General features: G+C 45.5%; 2 protein-coding genes across 2 annotated transcripts; both read left to right on the plus strand.

Moving 5' to 3' along the window:
- The first annotated feature begins 616 nt into the window (after positions 1 to 616).
- lonrf2 (LON peptidase N-terminal domain and ring finger 2) lies at positions 617 to 13,168 on the plus strand. The gene is made up of 12 exons (XM_086220885.1): positions 617 to 2,338; positions 5,798 to 5,916; positions 6,194 to 6,316; positions 7,162 to 7,317; positions 8,065 to 8,284; positions 9,793 to 9,892; positions 10,089 to 10,203; positions 10,354 to 10,475; positions 10,636 to 10,822; positions 10,919 to 11,053; positions 11,180 to 11,329; positions 11,870 to 13,168. The coding sequence occupies exons 1-12, from the start codon at positions 1,603 to 1,605 to the stop codon at positions 12,026 to 12,028; spliced, it is 2,322 nt and encodes a 773-aa protein (XP_086077011.1). The 5' UTR covers positions 617 to 1,602; the 3' UTR covers positions 12,029 to 13,168.
- A 3,150-nt stretch (positions 13,169 to 16,318) lies between these two features.
- Positions 16,319 to 20,125, plus strand: LOC147252550 (ankyrin repeat domain-containing protein 26-like). Its single transcript, XM_086219349.1, has one exon. It carries the CDS (start codon positions 16,415 to 16,417, stop codon positions 18,854 to 18,856), a length of 2,442 nt encoding a protein of 813 aa, XP_086075475.1. The 5' UTR covers positions 16,319 to 16,414; the 3' UTR covers positions 18,857 to 20,125.
- Positions 20,126 to 20,737: the final 612 nt, after the last annotated feature.

Consider the following 20,737-nt stretch of genomic DNA (forward strand, 5'->3'; position numbering starts at 1 on the left):
TAGAACAAATGTTTGCGGCTTCTCGTTGGCCCTCAAGGAGCTGCTTATTGGTAAAACTTTGGGTTAGAGGCAGAATTAGCCCAGCCTCTCTGACAGGATCCAGCTTTGCAGGCGGGTCATGTAAAGATCCCTGGTCTCTAAATTGGGTCACAGCTTCAGTATTTGAAATTGCTCCAAAAAATCTGAGCAAGTCAGAATCTAAAAGTCTGGAACGAGGCTCTTCTGTTCAGCTTGAGAGTCCAAGTGTGAAAAATAAACATATATGTATATATATTTATATATACAACATGTTTATGTGAAGAAGCTCAGAGATGTAATGCTGCTTATATAAAGTATTACATAAAACTGAATGAATCCCTCCGGAGGTCTGTTTGACTCGAGTACTCAGTAAAGTTGATCAAATCATTTCTCGCATGCGTTTCTCATTTCACCTGAAGGCTTCGTATCACATGAGAAACCTGGTTAATACTAATAATTGTGGTCGTGTCGTTTAAACTGGTAGGCTGCCATTCACTGTTGTCTGTGAAAGGTTATACAATATCATTGCGTTATATAAGTGAGCCAAACAACGGGCCAATGGGAGCGCTCCTCGGGCGTCATGTGACGCGCTTCCCTAGATTCGGCGAATTGAACAAGAAATCCAGAGAGGCAACAACTACCTTTAGCCGCTGGAGCTAGGTGGCAAGCGACCAAGACGAGGACGGCTTTATTCTCCTCGGTGTTTTGTCGTTTTGAAATGAGGACATGCTAACAGGATTCGGTAAACTGTTCGGGGTTCGGGACGTTGGCGTGGAAAGAGTTGGTTCGTGGTGTGAGGTGAGGGGGCATTCGGCGTTAGCTAGCCAACGCGCTGTCTTACATAAAAACAACAGCCGATCAGCTGCGATTCACTGGAGCAACGACAGCGTGTGGCACTGTAGCTATATGTTACATTGAATTTAACCGTAGTCTCGACGTACTGTAACATTAAAACTATCTCAAATTGTAGGTTTCTCTTACGATGAGTTCGTACAGTTTGTGTGTTAACAGCGAGTTAGCGTAGCAGTGGATATTAAGCTTCTTATTTGCTAAACCCGGAGGATTTCAGCTACCGACTCCCGGCTAGCAGACGCTGTAGAAGTATTTTAACTGTTCTTTTGAAGGCGACAGATCCCAATCTTCGTTACTGTGTGTCGGTGAGTGTTTTCATGTAATGGTCTTCTCGCTGTAAATTAGGTTAGAGAGGCTGACGGGCGGGTCGGGGATCGAACCTTTCTGAGAGCGGCCACCGCCGGAAGAGAACCGTGTCTCCTGCTGACTTTTTCTTTTCTTTTTTTAACCGTAGAGGCCATAGTTGGTGACTGTAGAACTTTGACTCGAACCGTAGTACACACTCGCCATGTTTCATCAGGTACGAGGTCGTGTGTCTCGGAATGAATCCTAAACCTACTTCCGATGGCCAGCAATATGAATCGGGTGCGTCGGGGCGATGTGTTGGATGATAGTCATCCTAAATCTGGGATATGATTTATGAACAACGCGGAGAGGAAGATCTGACCTCTTTAGACTGTGTCTGAACACTCTGGACTTTTAAGGGTCACACATTTTCTCTGAGAGAAGAAGATGGAGACGGGAGTTATGTCTCACCAGGGCGAGGTGTTCGTCCACCCGCTCTCCAACCCAACGGCTCCGGGGATCTGCCCGGAGATGCTGGAGGTAGCAGAGGAGGCCTGCCGGGCAGGAGACTATAACCTGGCCGTGGAGATCTACAGCTCCCAGCTCGCAGACCTCCAGCAACCGGATAGAGGTTTGTGTCTGAGGAAGGCCGACTCTTTAGCCCGGACTGGCCGTATATCTGAGGCGCTGGACTCGTACTGCTCAGCGGCCAGCCTGGGTAAACTGCGCCCGGAGGAGCTTCCCCTCCTGGTGGAAACCATCGCCCGGACCCTCCGCGAGAAAGAGCTTGGCATCTTAAACGGACAAGTCAAAAGCAGCGGCGGGGACGATGGGGATGAGAGTGACGGGGACTGCTTCGAGGATGAAGCCCTGGATTTGTTTTCCTGCGGGCTCTGCAGGTGTCTGCTCCACGAGCCCACGACCGTGGAGTGCGGGCACACTTTCTGCAAGCGCTGCGTGGACGAGGACTCTGTCAAAGAGTGCATACACTGCAAGGACAAGTTAAACAAGAAAGACGGACTGCCTAACGATCGGAGGTTAAATGTCGTCCTCAGTGGCCTGCTGGATAAACTGTTTGCGACTGAGAGCAAAGCCAGGAAATTCTCCATCGAAGGAGACGTTTTGTGGAAAAACCAGAACCTCGCAGATGCGTTGGGGAAGTACAACGCAGCAGTGGATTCAGGTAAGCGAGGAAAGCGCCTCTCTATGTTATGTGACACTTTTTAACTTGTGGTGTTGTCGCGTTTGCTTCAGCTGACCTACTTTTTAATGTAACTTCCTGGTGTCACCGGTAAGTGGCGCCACCCCCCCCCCCCACCTTACAGAGGTCAGATATTATATGACGCACCATTCATCATTAGCAGTTACCTAACAGGCACACTTCCAGACTCTCTGCTTATATCACTTTATTCATACGTGCACAGAGTTTGAATTGGCTGCTATGTGTTCCATAAGATATGCAGTACCTTTAGACCCCCCCATCCCCCACCACGTCTCTGTCTCTCACACACACACACACACACACACCGGGGTGTTTCATAAGTTGGCAGTTTATGAGGTGTTGGGTAACATTGGTGGTGGGGATCAACTGTACACTGCGCTGCATGGATATAAATGCAGACTGACACTTGAAGTTACTCTTAAATTACCTTCTGTTTTCCTGGCTCTGCTGTGGCGTGAAAAACCAAATGTTCTGATCTGCTGGCTCAAAGGAGGACAACATGGTCCATGAATCATGGGCCAGGTCAAGTCTCTCATCGCATGAGTTTGAACCCTCCCGCCCCCGGAGAAAAACAGCTGACCTCCCCTCAAACCTGGGGCCTGCAAGTGAAAGAGCAGACGGGTGAACGAGACCCTGATCCTGCCGCTGCTGGATGGACGATGTGTTTTCTGGGTTTTAGAATTGATCGGTGATTAGAGACCGTGTTAAACGAGAGGAGTGTTCCCCAGTCTTTTATTTCTCCTGTCGTGAGCATAAAAATGGCAACTTTTCAGATATTTCTCTTCCGGATCAACACTGATTCATGCATTCTGTCTTGACGAGGATTCTGGGTGATGGGAGGACAGAGTGCTTTCACAGCTTTGTCACTGCCAGTCAGTGTTTTCCCAACAAATGCAGCAGGGCGCCGTCTGGTATCTGTGACATGGTATGATGTCAGCGGCTATTTAACCTGTTTTTTTTTTTAAGCATTTCTACTGGGATTACTGCTGCCATATTTTAATAACAAAGTGAGCATCAGATACTTTGTATTAGAGGGATTAAATACTGTTTTGTAAGTGAGGAAAAAATGCTGTGCTTTCCAAAGTAATGCAACATGAGCCGCAGCCTGTTTTTTTTTTTCTGCTAGAAAGGTCACATAGACGTTTCAGCACCACCCAAGGACTAAATCAAATACACGACAAACGAAACCTGCCGTGATGCAAACATAACAGCATCAGTTACACGTCTGGTGACCCGTTGTATGTCACATTTTTCACACTTGTGTAATCTCTCGTGTCCCACCGGGGAAAAAATCTCAAGATGTGGGTCATCCATCTTGTTTGTTAAACTGCATCTAACCTGAGGAATTCCCGTCATTCTGCTTTAGAGTGGAGTTGACCTGGAATGGGGTTGGGCTTTTGCAGGTATATTTGTGTAAAGATATATATTCACACACACACTCGCACGCTTTTAGCAAAATCATAAGTCCCACCACAAGTCTATTTTGATGTCGGTGAGTCAGCGGTCCTGAGCCTAGCACATCAGACCATCTATCCCTGTCTAAGTTTACCTGCAAGACAACCAGGGCCGAAGGCTAAAGATCGCCCACCCGTTGCAGTTTTCTCAGCCTCCAAGTTCTGATGAAAGAACACGGGTCCTCATGGCCCTCCCACCTTCTGGTGCTGAGCACTTTGAGAAGACGGGTTGCAAAGTCACATTGTCACCTTGCTAGTGTCTCACAATTTATCAATGTTGTCCTCAGCACGTGTCAGTCATTTATACCTTCGCAGATTACCGTCAGTCCTGTACAGTTGTTGTGCACCCATCTGGTTTGTTTTCTTTAATATTATTATTTCAAATTAATACTGTTATGGATTGCAGTCAGTTATTATTTGTTTGTTTTTTTTTAACCTGGGTACTTATTTTTGAGGCAGTGATCAGGTGATATCTGCAGATTGATGGAGAGATCCTTTTCATCGCACGTTAGCTCACTGGGGTTCCATGATGAGGCAAACATGTTTAGTCCACTGTATTTATATGACATAGTGGTGCATTACTGTTGGGCTGTTGCACTCTACCACATCAGTTTGATCCTGGTGTACCTAATAAATTGCTTAATATGGTGAGCTGTCTAAGTGCGTCACATCTGTAGATTCAGAAGGAACCATTTCTATAGCTGATCAGCAGAGCCTGTATCACTTCTGATCAAGCCTGTTGCGTCTTCGAGTACTAGAAATAAGAAGGTCTTTGTACTCGGGCGCAGTAGCTGTCAAACTGAAGCGATTCACCTTGCACACGGTGGCATGCTAACAGATATCAGCAATTTCTAACAATGACAGTTGACCCAACAAAGATTTCCAGAGAGTTGAATTGAGCATTGTTCAGTGAAGGAAAGAGCTGCTGCGAGATTTTGTTGTTTTTTTTTTGCACCTGAGGAGAGCTCAGAGAATGGTGACTTAGTGATTTTTATGTAGGCTGAACAGTACGTGGGTTCTGCAGCTTGTATCTGAAGGAGAAAACTACAAGCGCTGTATTTAGGGGAGGGGGGCGTCTAAGCCACTGGGGCAGCTTGCAGACCCATTGCAGTACCTGCTGAATGATGAGATGCATCCAGATCCATTTTTACAGCCAGGGAGGCAGGAGGATTAGAGGCAGCGTTGTCTCAGGGAAATATGTTTTAGGTTCTTTTAGTACTCTATTTCTACTATGGCAAGAATAAATCCTGATGTTCTCTAAATCTAATCACTGGAGGGGGGAGGGGTACACGACAGGAAACTGAACAAGAAACTAGAAGTCCAAATGAGACTGTTTCAGAATTGGAGAGGTGTTGGATTTGGTTTTTAATCCACATCAATCGAAACATTTGGGGCTTTTATTTGTCTTCCTGTTGCTGCCATGAGTTCTGTAACCATTTTCCTGGTCCCTGTGCCTTTTTATAGTGACAGATTAATTCTTGTTCAACACCTGAGATCAGGAAGTTGTTGTATTTCCCACTCTAAATTCCAGTTTTCTATTTCCTCCTCAGGTGTTACAACTTGTGTTTGTCACAGCCATGCTTCAGCAGAGACAAATGTGCTACTATTGATTTTCCTCACCATGAGAATAAATCTTGGCAAACCATTGATTTGATGGAATACACAAATGTCCATAATGAAGTCATTATTAAGGATTTCTTTTCCTCCTATTAGTGAAGGCTGGTTGTTTGTTGTTGTAGCAACTCTTCTCCTCTTCTTGAGACTAAACGTAAGGACGACGAGCCACTCGCTGGACGTTGTATAATAAAAGTCTCTTGACCCAACTGATGGCCAGGAATTATCACTGCACAAGTTACGTGGGTGTCCTCTCACGTTACATTGTTGTCCTACTTCTGCAGGACCCAGAAAAACTAGTCCATCCCGACTCTGACCTGATGTGTGTATGTGTTTCTCCTGTGGTGTGCAGTGCCCTCTTCAGGCAGATTGCTGTGCCAGCGGGCCAAGTTGCACATGGAGATGAGGAATTTCACCCAGGCAGTCCAGGACGCCAATAGCCTCTGCAGAATAAAACCCCTCTGGCCAAAGGTGAGACCCAGACCCAAAAATTACTCAAGATTTTTGAATGATACCGTTTTGAATTTTGAAAATCAGCCTCCATTTGTTGGTGAGCTGCTGCAGAAAAGCATGAGCTGGTGGTGAAGTTGTGGTCTCTTCAGGTGTGAGAGTGGGGTGTTTCCTAGTCTGTCTAATATGGCACCACAGCGTGCGTCTTAATCTCTTGACAACAACATGCTGGAGGGGTCTTTGGCTCGTGGAAGAAATGACTGCATTATTTATGTTCGAATGTACGCGTGCATTTCAGGCTCACTATTTGAAGGCCTCGGTGCTGAGTGAAGCAGGTCGGAATGATGAGGCCTTGCAGGAATATTTCCTGTGTGTGGCGCTCAAGCCCGACTGGACCAAAGTCAAATTGGAGGCTCAGAAGGTAAGAGAAGCTCCACTCATCGCATACGTCCTCAGTCATGATAACCAAACGTTTCTGGTCAAGTCAAGTCAGTTTCATTTGTACGGCACCAAATCACAACAACACTTCTCTCATGACACTTAAGAAAGTAGAGCAGGTCTAGTACCACACTTCCTTTTAACAGGCAGGAATGTGGAACAGATCCAGGATCAGTGGGGACAGGCGTCTGCTTTGACCGGTTGGAGGGAAATAGAGCAGGAGGGCAGGGCAGAGACAAAGACAGATAATGGAGAAAGACAGATATACAGAAGGAAAGAGAGGGACAGAGATAAAGAGAGAGAGAAAGGAGGAGAGACTGATGGACAGACGGGGACGTGAGCAGGTGGAGCTACGGGTGGCAGCTGGAGCCTCTTCAGGTCTGGAGCCTCCTCCTCCAGCAGCACCGGGATCTGGAATGAGGGGCGAAGAAGAGGAGTTAGTAACACGTATGAGGACAGGAGGAGGAGAGAGAAGCCCAGTGCACCATGGGAGATCCCTGGCCGTCTCAGCCTATAGCAGCAGATCTAAGGGCCAGCCTAAGCAGTCCTAACGATAAGCCTGATTAAAAAAGGAAGGTCTTTAGTCTGGTCTTATATGTAGAGAGGGTGTCTGCATCCGGACCGAAGCTGGGATGTCTTGGTTTATGACAGAGACTTACTCAGGTTCATAAAAACATTCAAAAGTCACAACTGTGTTGCTACGATGCGCTCTAGCTTTTTCGTCAGCATGCAAAAAGACATAACTCAGAGTCTCATGGTCAGATTCTGCCCATCCGTGTGTCTGGCTTGTGAGCGTTACTCACGTTCCCGGTTTGTTTCCTCTTGCAGGTTCTGGGAGAGCTGTTCTCCTCTGTGTTTGAGAACGAGGACATGCCCACGCCTGTGCACCCTCTGCACGGGGGGGTGGCCACCCGACTCATCAAACCCCCAGCTTTGCTGAGATCTCTGCGGCCGCTCACACAGAAACCCTGCTCCTCTTCCCAGGTTCCTGCTCACTAACACATCATAGTCAGTGGTACCTAGGCCAGCACCACCACCCCCACCATTCTTAGGCTGCATCCCAATACAGTGAACTCTTTGTAGCCTGAAGTCCCGTACGAAGTAGTAAACCACGGGGCGGGGGCTCATGGGTGGGCCAAGAGTGCCCTACAATGTGTCATGGAATGCTTCTAAGTTGAAGCTCTTGTTTGTGGAGGGATTTTTTTTTCTCCAAAGAAGAATATTCATCTAAAGATATGATGGAAATTATGTGTTAATACCACGCAAAGTTAATAAATACTTTAAAACAGCATCATTACCAAGCTAGCTGGTAGGAACGGGTCAGGATTGGTGTTTTTTGGAACATGAATGTCCATTGAACATGTTTGACTGAATTCAAACATTCTTGTTTGTATTCACTAGATCTTCTCTGGTGAAGATTTTAAAGTTGACTTTAAAAAAGACAAAGTTGAAACCAAGTCAAATCTATCAAACCATGGACACGGGTTTTTAATCGGTGCTCTGCTGTTGAGGAAAGTACTACACTTGGTTTGGAAAACTACAAAAGTAAGAATTTGATAGTACCACCCAACTGGAGAGAGGTTGCTGAATATTAGCAAGCCTTCCACTCTATCTGATGAAGGCGTGTGTATTTCTTGGTCCATGGTGGGTCTCTGGTCTCTTCTGTTCTGTGTATGGATGTTGATGTGAATGATAACGAGGAACGTGTGTGGTTTGTATCTTTGTGTCCAGGAGTCCGACTTCTGTGTGTCTAAAAGCGCTCCAGTGCCTGAAACGTCCTCCAGACTCTCCTCTCACGGTAAACTGGATCCCGGGGCAGGAGAGAGCAGCACCAAGAGCCCAGATGACGTGCCGGCTGCGCTACCAGCGCCTCCTAATGGCCTTAAGAGGAAACAGAGTGGAGACGGATCCTTGGTGTTGTTCAACCCCCCCTCCAAAATGCTCAAACCTGGTAGGAGAGTGTTAAATTCATTCTTCAAAAACAAGACTGTTCACTGGGGGGGGACTACAGTGAATGTGGGTATCAACATCGTGAAGTCACCATACCACCAGACAACAAGCATGATTTTATCTGTGAAGAAAAATCAGGACCACGAAAATCAAGGCTGCAGTGGAAGAAACGTGACTCGTGTCACTTCTAGTCAGCTCAGATAAGGAGACAGCCATCGTTCACCTGGAAGATCTGCCAGGAGCAGTGGTTGTCTGCTGCTCCCTGGAGGAATGCTAGTTGAGTCAATTGATTTGATCTGCCAGAAGGCAAATCTCTCTTTGTAACTGGGGCCTTTAACTCTTTGATAAACTTCCTGGACATGTGAGGCTCACGTGTTTGGCTCAGGACGTCCAAGGCGTCACAGATCTCCTGTTCTTCTCCGCTGTGAACCAGTTTAACTACTTCCCTGCCAGACAAGAAACTTCTGTCTCACCAGAGTTTGTTTTTTTTTAATTCAAGTTTTGTTGAATTGAACGAACCTTCTTCATTTATTATCCAGCTGTTGAGTACAGAGTGACGGCGTCTACAAGGACAGACGACACCAGTATTTAACACAGCCTCAACAGCACTCTGAAGAAGACGCTGCCGTATACGTTCAGTTTTCAACAACAATGAAGTCATAGTTTGGGTACATAGAGTCAGTTCTTAGTCAACATTGGGAATTTGAAGAAGGAGCACTTTTCCAAAAGATTTACAAAGCCAAGAGGTTATTGTACATTTATTGTTGGTTTATTATTCATCACTGATGATGAGCAAACCTGGGGAGAAAAAAATACTGGTCTTCAGAACAAAACTGGTGTGTTAATAAAATCACCTTTGGCTGTTCATGCTGTCACGACACACATCTGTAAAAAGAATGACTTGAAACTACCAGTGAGCTGCGTGTGTAGGACAAATGCTGTAGGGAGATGACGTGGTCAAATGGAACTGGAGCCTGTCCCAGCAGTCTTCACCCTGGACAGGTCACCAGTCCATGGCAGGGCCAACACATAGAGACAGACAACCATTGGCTCTCCCAGCCACGCCTACGGTCAATTTAGAGTCTGGATTAACCTGGTCCCTCTTGATGTCTTTGGACTGTGGAGGAAGCTGGAGTACCAGAGAGAACCCAGCAGGAACAGGGAGAACATGGAGACTCACCCAGAAAGACCCCGTGCTGCAGCCGGGGCTCCACCCACAACCTTCTTATTGCCAGGGGACAGTGCTGACCACTGCTCCACTCTGCTGGTTAGAACGTGAATATGACTGGAATGTTTGATTTATAGTGAGCGACTCACCGCAACACCTCCATCAAAATATGATCGGATTTACAATCGGCTCAGTGGTCAAATGGTGACATCACATCATGTCTGCCATCCTTTTGCTGTGGATGAGAATTAACCTGAACACTGCAAACACACACACACACACACACACACACACACACACACACCCCGTATAAGCTCATCTTGTGGTGTTGTTTCTTACAGGGGAGTCGAGCAGCTGTCATACAGCCCCACTGTGTGGAGGAAGGATGGCTCCGTCTGAGCTCTTGGATAGTGGAGACATGGAGTGTTCACTCTGCATGAGGTGAACACATGCGTGTGCACACACATGCCACACCTGCACACACACATGCCACACCTGCACACACACATGCCACACACACACACGTTTTGGCAGCAGAACAAGAGTAGCAACTCAGATTCATTTCATGTCTTTAACCCTGAATGCAACTGACGTCTATCAGCATGTGGTGTGACACTGGCCTGCTCTTTTCTTCCAGATTGTTCTATGAGCCAGTGGCCACTCCCTGTGGACACACCTTCTGCCTCAAATGTCTTGAGCGCTGCCTTGACCACAACCCCAACTGCCCTTTGTGCAAGGAGAATTTGTCTGAGGTACAAAAATGCTGTGTAATGAAGAGACAGCTGAAAAAAAAAGCATATTTGAAGATAGATTTTAAATCCACGTGACGAAATCTTGTCAGTTCTGTTACTTTTGCCAGGTTTGTGATGATGAGTGCATCCATTTTTGTTTTGTTGTTGCAGTATTTGGCCACAAGGGGTTATAATAAGACTCTGCTGATGGAGGAGGTCCTTCAGCGTTACCTGGGTGATGAGCTGGCGGAGAGGAAGAAAATCCACGAAGAAGAGATGAAGGAGTTGTCTAAGTTAGTTTCACCCCTGTACTCATGTCAATAGGAAAAAACTAAACATGGGCTTTTCAGTTTAATTTGCATTCAAGTTCTATTATTTGTTATATTTGAATAAACACACACACACACACTCACACACGCCAGTCTGACCCACCTCCTCACTTGTCTCATGCAGTTTGAACCAGGAAGTGCCCATCTTTGTGTGCACCATGGCCTTCCCCACCATCCCCTGTCCTCTGCATGTGTTCGAGCCACGCTACCGTCTCATGATCCGCCGCTCCATGGAGACCGGGACCAAGCAGTTCGGGATGTGCATCGCGGATGAGCTGAAAGGCTTCGCTGATTACGGCTGCATGCTGCAGGTGAGCATCGGGTCTTTGTTTTTCTCTTCATCATCTCACCGGGCTGTATTTTGTCAAATGACAGAGATTTTAATGTTCTTCTGAACCGTCTTTCAGGTGCAAGATGTGAAGTTTTTTCCAGATGGTCGCTCTGTGGTGGAGACAGTTGGTGTGTCGCGGTTCAAGGTCCTCAGTCACGGCCAAAGAGATGGCTACCACACTGCCAAAATAGAGTACCTGGAGGACAAGAAGGTGAGCTGGGAATCTGGGTTGTGTTGTTCATCAGATGAAGCCATTCCAGAAACTTCCAGAAACAGGACCACGCTAAGTCCTCCTCTGTGACCTCACCACTTCAAACTAATATCTCTGTGTGATCAGGTGGAAGGGGAGGAGCTGGTGGAGCTCCTGAAGCTCCACGACTCTGTGTACGATCAAGCCAACAACTGGTTCACATCCCTCAAAGACAACATGAAGAGCCAGATCCTCAGCCACTTCGGACACCTTCCAAGCAAAGACCCCGACCCGCAGGTCTGGAAACACCCATTTGTCATTTTCTTTTTGGTATTTCAGTTGGTATCAGTTATGAGTTTGATCAAAGCTCCCCTCGTTGTGGAGTTTTCTATGAACTCGTAACATTTTTAACATTCTGTTAGTGAACTTGTGCAGCGCCAGTTGAAGGGCAGGGCTTCGTGTTGCGTGACGATGTCTCCAAGCATCAAAGTGAGCCAAGTCCTCAGTGTGGCCGCAGTCACCTGGACTAGTAGTGCTCCTGCAGGCCCCACTCCTTTTTCTAACCACAGAGACCCAGTTGATGAACTAAGAAAAAAAAATCAACTTTTGGCTGCCAAAATGGGAACTGCAAACTCAAATGAAATCAAAGTTAAGATGAATGGTTGTTAAGATGACATGATTGAGACGGACCCGGAGAGATTTGCTGCTTTAGCATAGGGACGTCAAATACAGTCAAGGACAAACAGGTGGACAATTAAGACGTGAATAGTTTTGTGTGCGTTCGTACAGAGGAACTGCTGCCTTCCTGTTGCTCATGCTGCACGCTCTCTCCTGCAGGCCAGTCCCAGTGGTCCGGCCTGGTGTTGGTGGCTGCTTGCTGTCCTTCCACTGGAGAATCGAGCCCAGCTCACCATCCTGGCAATGACCTCCCTCAAGGACCGCCTCATTGCCATCCGTAGGGTCCTCATCTTTGTCACTCGCAAGAGACCACGATGATTGCCCAGGAACCACTAGGAGGACAGACTGAGACCGCTTTGGCTTCTGTGCAGTTCAGCAGTTCTTTCAGTCATTCATGGTTTCACTTGTCTGATAACTCAGTGACTCATCCACTCATGATTCTATTCTTCCTCACACATCTGCGTGCCCTGCTGGGAGCTCATGTCTGCTGTGTTGTGAGCAGCAGCTCAGTCCTGAAGTCATCCCTGTCTGTCGTCCACTCTCAGCCCTTTCATTCTCTTCACTTCCCTAAAGCGACGCGAGCCGGACCGGATAAGCATCGAGCAGAACTCATGTTTCACATGAACTCCCACATCTGTACAGACACAAAAGTCTCTTCCCTGTAATATGAAGCCCAAATGAACTCTTGATAAGACAACAACACACTAAAGTTGAATGTACTGGTCTGGCTGTAGCACCCCCCCCCATACACAGGACCCGTGTGGTGAGGGGCAAACTAACTCACTGAATCTCCCACCAGAATTCATGTGCTGCTCAGACACTGAGCTGCCTCTCTGCTGCCTCCCCCAGCGGCTCAGCACTCGTGCGAGTGTCTGATGGAGAGGTGGGGGTGCCTTGTCTCTGAGCTGGGATTGTGACGTCAACCGCGCTGAAACAAAAATACGGTGTTTGACAAGTGCAACTACACCGGTCATTCTAAAGAGAGATCAAAGTCTACGTCGGCCTTTCCCCCGTGTTCTTGTTGCATTTCGGAGAACGCAGACACAAACGCGTCCTTCCAGAGACGGATGGTCTGGAACGTCACGTCCTATTGTAGCATATCTGTGGGACCTCAAATACGGACTTGGCTGACGTAGGGTTGATTGTGTATTTTTGTTGTTTTTCTCTCTTTGCAATGCCTTTTAAGTCCAACTGTAAGTAAACAGCTTTTGTGTGTGTGTGTCCTGACATATCTGCACTGTCAAACACTTGTCCTGAGTTCTCCTTTGTGAAACCAAAAGGGAGACGCTCCTCTTTTCAGTTCTTTGCTTTCCAAACGGCAGTTTTCCATTCATCTGTTGTTGTTGTCTCTCTTTCTCCGTCTGAGTAACTGAGGAATTTCGAGGAAATCACATGTGATTTCAGTTGGACTTTAAGTGTAGTGTGTATAGTGGGTGGTTTCTATGTATATTAATGTAACTTGGAGGCCTTTTTCATGTTTATTTGGAGGAACATCTTGCTCTTTTTGTGTCGCGGTACATTTACATGCACACTGCATTACAGTACACATTTACACTCAGTGTTTCTCACCAATGTCCAGCGTTTGTATCCCTCAAACCCGACAAACAGGTTGAATGTGATTCCTTCCTCATTTGCAACAACAACAAAATCTTAATTTTCTTGAACCTGCTTGGTTGTCCTCTTTCCCTTCTGATAGTTTCCTGGGTCCCGGCCACTGTGGGCACATGACTACAGAACTGAAACACAGTGGCCGGAATATTTAGTTCCACTCTTTGCCGTTGGAAAAACCTCCAAAAGAATTTGGTTCATCATTGACTCGGTGAACATCAGCTTGATGGATTGGCACAAAGTTCACCTCCAGTTCTACCAAGCTTTGTTTTTGCGGATGGGAGAAGAAGATTGTTGCTAACAGCAGCTTTGCAAGAGGTTTTGTTTCATGAGAGAATTTGTTTTGGTGAGAAACCTGAAGGTAACAGGAGCAGGAGCCTTCAGTGCGGTGCAGGAAGACAGAGGAACCAGTTCAAATGTTTACAGGCCACAGAAGAAGACGTTTTCAGCTGTGATTCAGATCGCACCAGTGGTGTCCATGTAAATGTACTGTCCAAATACTCTGTACAATTCTGTCCTTCCAAATGTTGGTGACCCCCTCGCAGTCATTTGCTCTCTATGGGGGGGTGGGGTTCACAACATGCTGCATTTCCCTGGTATATTTGTAAAGGGAGATCTTATACCTATTTTTTATTGCAAATAAATGAGCGAACAAATGAAGTTGCATCCTTCTGTCGCTGTCACACACACACACACACACACACACACAGGGTTCAGATTGCCTACATATCAACCTTTATTTATATAGCATTTTTTTATATTAAAATATTCAAAGTGCCTTGCAGGTGACTGAATATAGAACGACTTGAATGATCAAAAATAAAAAAGGTATAAATTGAATAACAATAAAACAGCGACTACAACATAACAAAAATGCAATCTTAAGCAGTACAAATAAAGGATTTTATTATAAATCAGTTAAAAATGACCATGAAAACAACCTACTGCTGAATCTGACGACAAACCCCACATGTTGTAACGCCACGAACCAATCGTTCTTTATGACATTGATATGCTATTTTTTTGTTTTAAATCCTGCCTTACATTCCATCCATCCATCCATCCATCCATTTTCTGCCTCTTATCCTGATAAGGGTCATGGGGGGTGGAGCCTATCCCAGCAGCCTTCCCCCTGGACAGGTCACCAGTCCATGGCAGGGCCAACACATAGAGACAGACAACCATTGGCTCTCCCAGCCACGCCTACGGTCAATTTAGAGTATCAATCAGCCTCGTCCCCTCTTGATGTCTTTGGACTGTGGAGGAAGCTGGAGTACCAGAGAGAACCCACACAGGAACAGGGAGAACATGGAGACTCACACAGAAAGACCCCGTGCTCCAGCCAGGGCTCCACCCACAACCTTCTTGCTGGGAGGGGACAGTGCTGACCACTGCACCACCGTGCCACCGCCTTACATTTTATCGTAGATAAAAGATCCTAACATTGCTCAGATGTTTATGCATTCATAAACATTCAGACACATTCAGTACGAACATGTTTGAAGTTTCAATAAATCAAATTAAAACTAGGCTGAACAAGACAATAATTCAAAGAGTGATCGTTAAAGGAAAACACCACCAAATTTTTAGGCTATATGCTTATTGTCGGTCCTCCCCAGAGCCCGACAAGGAGATAGCCTTCACTGCTGTTTGTGTACGAGGGAGTTGTGACCCACAGACACCAGCTGACGTTGAGTTGGCTTCGCACAAAGAGTGGGGAGTGTTAGCGCACCTTGTCTCTTCTCCTTAACACATCGTGTTGACAGTATTGGAAGTAGCGTTGTGTGGAATGCCTGCTATAAAAACACCACTTGGCCTCATCTGCTTTCACACTGGTCGCAGTGATTTCACTCAGCCACTCAACTTCATTGACCACTTGGTAATTAAGTAGCATACCATTCAGTTTTTCAGCGGCCCTGTCAGCTGCCTCATTTGTTTCATATGCACAAAACTCAAGCCCTCGGAACCACTGTAGTCACAAACCACCAAGAGAGCAAAAACCACGTTCTTTACTCTCTCACACACACACACACACACACTTGCAGAATCAACTGTAACCGATCACCTAAGACTGTCCATTAGAAATCTGAGCAGGAGACAGAACCAGCACCAGTCCAAGCAGAGCTGATGAGATCATCAGCCATTACAAGACTGCAAGGTTCCCGAAAGAGGAAGAGTCTTAAAACTTCTTACATTTAAGAATCTGAATTTAATACCTTCAAGATTATTTGATCAACCAAAAACGTTTCTATTCTGGCCAGATAGAAAAGCCATTTTGAAGCAAAGATACAGTTTCATAATATTCAATTCCATCTGAAGTTTATTGCAATTCAGTTCCAATAAATGGATTAAATTTCAAATTTTGCAATTCAAGGCAAATGTTAATAAAATGGATAAAAAAGCGCAGCTGTAAATTTGAAGCCCAGATGATTTTTTTTATATGCCATTCAAATCTCTAACATGAAAACAGCTCAATGCTGGATATCCATACCTTTTGAGAAAGATGTGATTGGCAAAGGAAAAACACGCCCCACATTCCCCGGAGCAGCAGATGAAGTCAGGCGCCTCCCCCTCACCTCGAGTCACATTCAGAATAAAGAGGATCCAAAATGATCTGACGGGTGAAATTCTTTGATCTTCAATATTGTGACTTGTGAAATTCTTTGATCTTCAACATTGTGACTTGTGAAATTCTTTGATCTTCAACATTGTGACTTGTGAAATTCTTTGATCTTCAACAGATTTAAGAATTTCTTTGATCTTCAATAATGTGACTGGTGAAATTCATTGATCTTAAATCATGTGACTAGTGAAATTCATTGATCTTCAATCATGTGACTGGTGAAATTCATTGATCTTCAATCATGTGACGAGTGAAATTTTCTGATCATCACTCAACCCATTGTCAGTCATTTTGCCCTCAGTTAGATCACTAAGATCCAAGTCAGGGATCTTGTAAGAGGGTTGCTGGACATGATGTCACATTACAAAAAGAAGGAGACATCCCACCAAGCAAACTCAGGATCTGTCTTGTTTCTAGACACAGGTTTTATAAGTATATATCAGCATATTGTGCAGTGTATTCCCCACAGAGATATGAAAAGACAAGACAAGCAAAGATATCAAAAGCTGAATGAGATATCTACTGAAGATGAGGAGAGCGAGGGAAGCCTTCATTCTCCTGTAGACGCAAACAATTGCAATTCTTCACCGAAAGAGAATGAGACAGCAAAATGGGAATCACATTTGAGCAAATCAAGAAATTGCCGACCAAGGACAGACCTGACGGAAGAGTCTGATGTTGAATCGGACCTTTCCACTGATGTCTCTGGATTTGAAGATGTCACAGAATCTTCCACTTATTCTGAGGAGGTGAAGGGAAAAAATCTGTCTTCGTCAACTCTTACATTATGCAGTTCGGACAGCACAGAGGTGAGGACATCTGAGGTAGAGAGGGCAACAGGAGAGCTGGAGACAGACTGTTCAAGAGAATCTTCCAACACTGACAGTGTTCACAGTCTGTCATCAAGCATTTCCAGCCTTAATAATGCTCCCCTCTTCAAACAGAAACTGGACTTAATAGAAAACATTAAAGTTAACCCTGAAACCATGCTGAAGCTGCAGAATGTGTTCCAAGAATATGAGCGCTCCATGCAAAAGGCCAAAAGTCATAACAATTCCCTTAAACACAAGGTGAACCAGCTGAAAGAGGAGAGGGCTGCACTGAAGAGCACTCGAAAGGAAGTTAACAAGCAGCAACAAAGAAAGCAGCAGGAGATGGAATCTGATGTTCAAAACCTCCAACTTGAGCTGAAAGTGGAGCAAGAAAAAGTGCTTGATTCCACCATGAGGTACAAGGCCACCATGGATAAGCTGATGAGGACAGAAAAGCAGCAAGAGTTGGAGGTTCAGGAGAGGCACAAGATGGAGTTCACCCTCAGATCCCTGCAGCTGGAGTTTAGACAACTGGCCAACAAAACGCAACAGCTCGAGTTCAGCCACAGTCAGACCCAGAAGCTGCTTGCTCAGGAGCGCGTCTTGCGGGAGGAAGTAGTCGCCGACCTTCAAAGGGAGCAGAACCAAGTGCAGGCGTTGCAGAGTGAGGCCAGTGAGAGGGAGGAGAAGCTGCTCCAGCAGAATTCCTCCTTACAGAAGCAGATTAGCAACCTTAAAACAGACCTTGAAGATTTACAGGTCAAAAGCAGTGCCAAGGAAAGAGGCCTCATGGATCAGAATGAGATCCTCAAGGGTGAACTGGAAGATGCTCAGAGAGATCTCAGGATGAATTCTGATATCCTGAAACAAACTGTCTCAGACTGTCATGAAAAAATGACAGCCTTAAAGTCTGAGCTGAATGCTAAATTGGCAAAGGAACTGCAGGCTCATGAGAAACTAGAAGCAGAGCTGGATTCTGTTCGCACTGGCCTGGCTGGTGCCACACAGGAAACTGAGCGTTGGGTGGCTGTTCACGCAGAAGTAGAGAAAGCTCTGCTCCAGGAGAAGAAGAAACACCAAAGTCTTCAAGATAGATTCACTGAGGAAGCATCCAATCAGATGGTGGCTGCCGAGAGAATGTCCCAGAAGCTGGCAAAGGCAGAGGCACGAGCTAACAGCATGGAGAATGAGGTTGACCAGATGAAAATGCAGCTGACAGACAAGGACGAGCTGCTAAATGTCCTTCAGCGGGACAAGGACCAGCTTGCTGCACATGTTAAAGAGCTGGAAACCTCTCTGCAAGCTAGAGAGGAACTGGTCAGCCATCAAAAGGCCACAGAGAAGCAGTTTGCCCAAAGCCAGATTGCTGGTGTCAAGTTAACACAGCGTGTAGAAGAGCTTGAGAGAGAAAAGGAAGAACTGAACATGGAGATGGAAAAACTAACCAAGAAAGCTAAGAAAATACTGAGGCTGAAGAAGAATTCAGACCTCCTTCTGGATGAGGAGCAAAAGAGAACTGAAGAACTGCAAAAAGAAATAAACAGGCTTCAAACTATCGAGAAGCTATCGAAAAAGAAACTGCACATTCAGGACAAAGGTGCAGTGAACCTGGGCAGGCACAGCCAGGACGAAGGTCACATGCAAATGGAGGAGATGATGGAATGGAAGAAGCAGGTGACACAGGATATGAGGGAAGCACAGGAAACTCACCGTCAGGAACTTCAACGTAAACTGGAGCAAGTCAACATCTTCCTGCAGACCCAGCTGGCATTGCAAGAAGAGAAGAGCCAAATTAAAATGGCCAACCTGCAGTCCCAGATGGAGCAGAGAATTCAGAAGCTGCAGCATGAACTGGAGCAGAGTCAAGTGGCAAAACAAAACATGCTGAAGCAAACAGACTTAATGTTCACAGAGCGAGAACAAAACTATCGCCAAAAGTGTACAGAAGACAGGAACTTTAGGGAGGACCTGAATTTCAAGTTAGAGAAGGCCAGCCATCAGCTTGCAGTTGCCAATTCCAAGTTTGGAAATAAGTACAGCACTCCGCTCATCACCGGAAGCTTTGCACATGGTGGATGTGCAGGACCATCCAACCTCATGTAGGGCTTTAAAAGTCAACATTAATGTGCAGCAGCTGACATCAGGATGTGATTTAAAGTGCTGTTGATGGTTGGGGGGCTGGAGCCTTTACCTGCTGTCACCGGATGGGGACAGAGGGAGGGGTACATCTGTTCTAGTGACATTTGCCATTTCAACCTGGGATGAGGCTTGTTATTGTTGGCTCAAATTGATTTGTTACCTCTGACAAATAAATGCGAAAGCACTACTTTCATTTGCTCTCTCTCTCTCTGCTCCATACGTTATTGCAAACCAAGGGTTGTTTAAAATAACTACAACTGACCACTGTCTTGATACTTGCTAACTTGTAACTGATGTCAGTCAACATTTGGTGAGTGCCCCCGAACAAGTGTCCACGTGTCTTTAACAGTCCAATCATACCTAAATATTTCAACGAGAAACAGACACTACAGTGATGAGGATAAAACTGGATCTACATGCTAAATTTGTCGAGTAAAAAAAATGAAATAACTGGCAATGTGAGAGAGCGGAACAGATTCAATATGCAAAAGCTGAAGCTTCGGGAAACCCGGAACCTTCATTTTGTGAGGCGACCACTGCGCCACCACCCTGTTTCCCTTCTTCTTCCCTGTGTCTCTCATTTATTTATTAATATTCTACTATCAGTGGTATCGAAAGCCTTCATTCCATGTATAAAAACACCAACAGTGTATTCCTTGTTATCTATGCAGTTGATGGGTTTAGCAAGTCTACATTAATATCACCACAAATCATTCTCATCTTTTTTAATCCTTTGAATTGCTAAACATAGCAGCGAGTTTGTCATTGCATGTGTGAAGACACGATCCTCGTGTTCTTCAAATACGACTCATTTTTGATTATTATTTTTTTGTGATATTATTGGCTTTGTGGCTGCACGGTGGTGCAGTGGTCAGCACTGTCGCCTCACAGCAACAAGGTTCCAGGTTGGAGTCCCGGATAACCCTAACCCTAACCCCGCCTCTCACCAGTTGACGCTGAGATAGGCTGCAGCCCCCCGCGACACGGAATAAGCGGAAGACAGTGGATGGATGGTTGGATTGGCTTTGTAACGTGGATTTCAACAGTTACACATTTCAATACTCAATTACGTTGACATACATTCCATCTGGTGGCATCTCAGAGTTTTGTCAACATATGAGGCCATCTTTCACCTTTTCTGTTTACACTGTTGGTAAATAGAATACATAATACATGGTAAATAATTCATGTCCTTCCAATCCCATATCACTGACTTTCGCATTATTAAGCCACGTGAACTCGTTTAATTAACCCAAGTATTCCTTCATCTTAGAGACCTTTTTATAACGGCTTCTACTGAAATGTACCATTGATCATGCATTTTCTATCTTAATATTTGCATTACATCGATCGTCCGTGTTGTACTCACAAGTATTTTTGTTGTTATTGTAGAAGTGATTGTCCGGGTCAAAGTTACTTTCAGGGTCACATGTCTTGCACTCTGCATGGTCAAAGGTTTTAACGTTCACGTGCTCACAGTGTGGATGAGGGCCCACCTTGGCAATCCCTTTCACACTCACAAAAAAAAATCTGTCTCTGAATGGATACACTTCCATTCAGGGTGGATCCAATCCATCCAATCCATGTCCAAACCTGTCATTTGTTTATGTTCTTGTTTTCAATGTCCATCGGAGCCACAAAGCCCAAACATTTTCCTCAATCCACTCTTCATCCTATCCAGTCTTGGCTGACAACATCATTTCACTCTTTATTTGTGTTGCTTGAAGTGTTTGTGACGTTGACACTCGATCATGTAGGATTACCTCTCTGGAGTAAGATTTAACCATCATTTTGGTTATTTGACTATTTATGATATTATGTCATCAGAACTAAAGTTACTTGGCT

This window comes from Aulostomus chinensis, chromosome 12, assembly GCF_037954235.1.
Source record: "Aulostomus chinensis isolate RoL2024-O1b breed Wild chromosome 12, RoL_Achi_v1.0, whole genome shotgun sequence".
In the NCBI taxonomy this organism is placed as follows: Eukaryota; Metazoa; Chordata; class Actinopteri; order Syngnathiformes; family Aulostomidae; genus Aulostomus; species Aulostomus chinensis.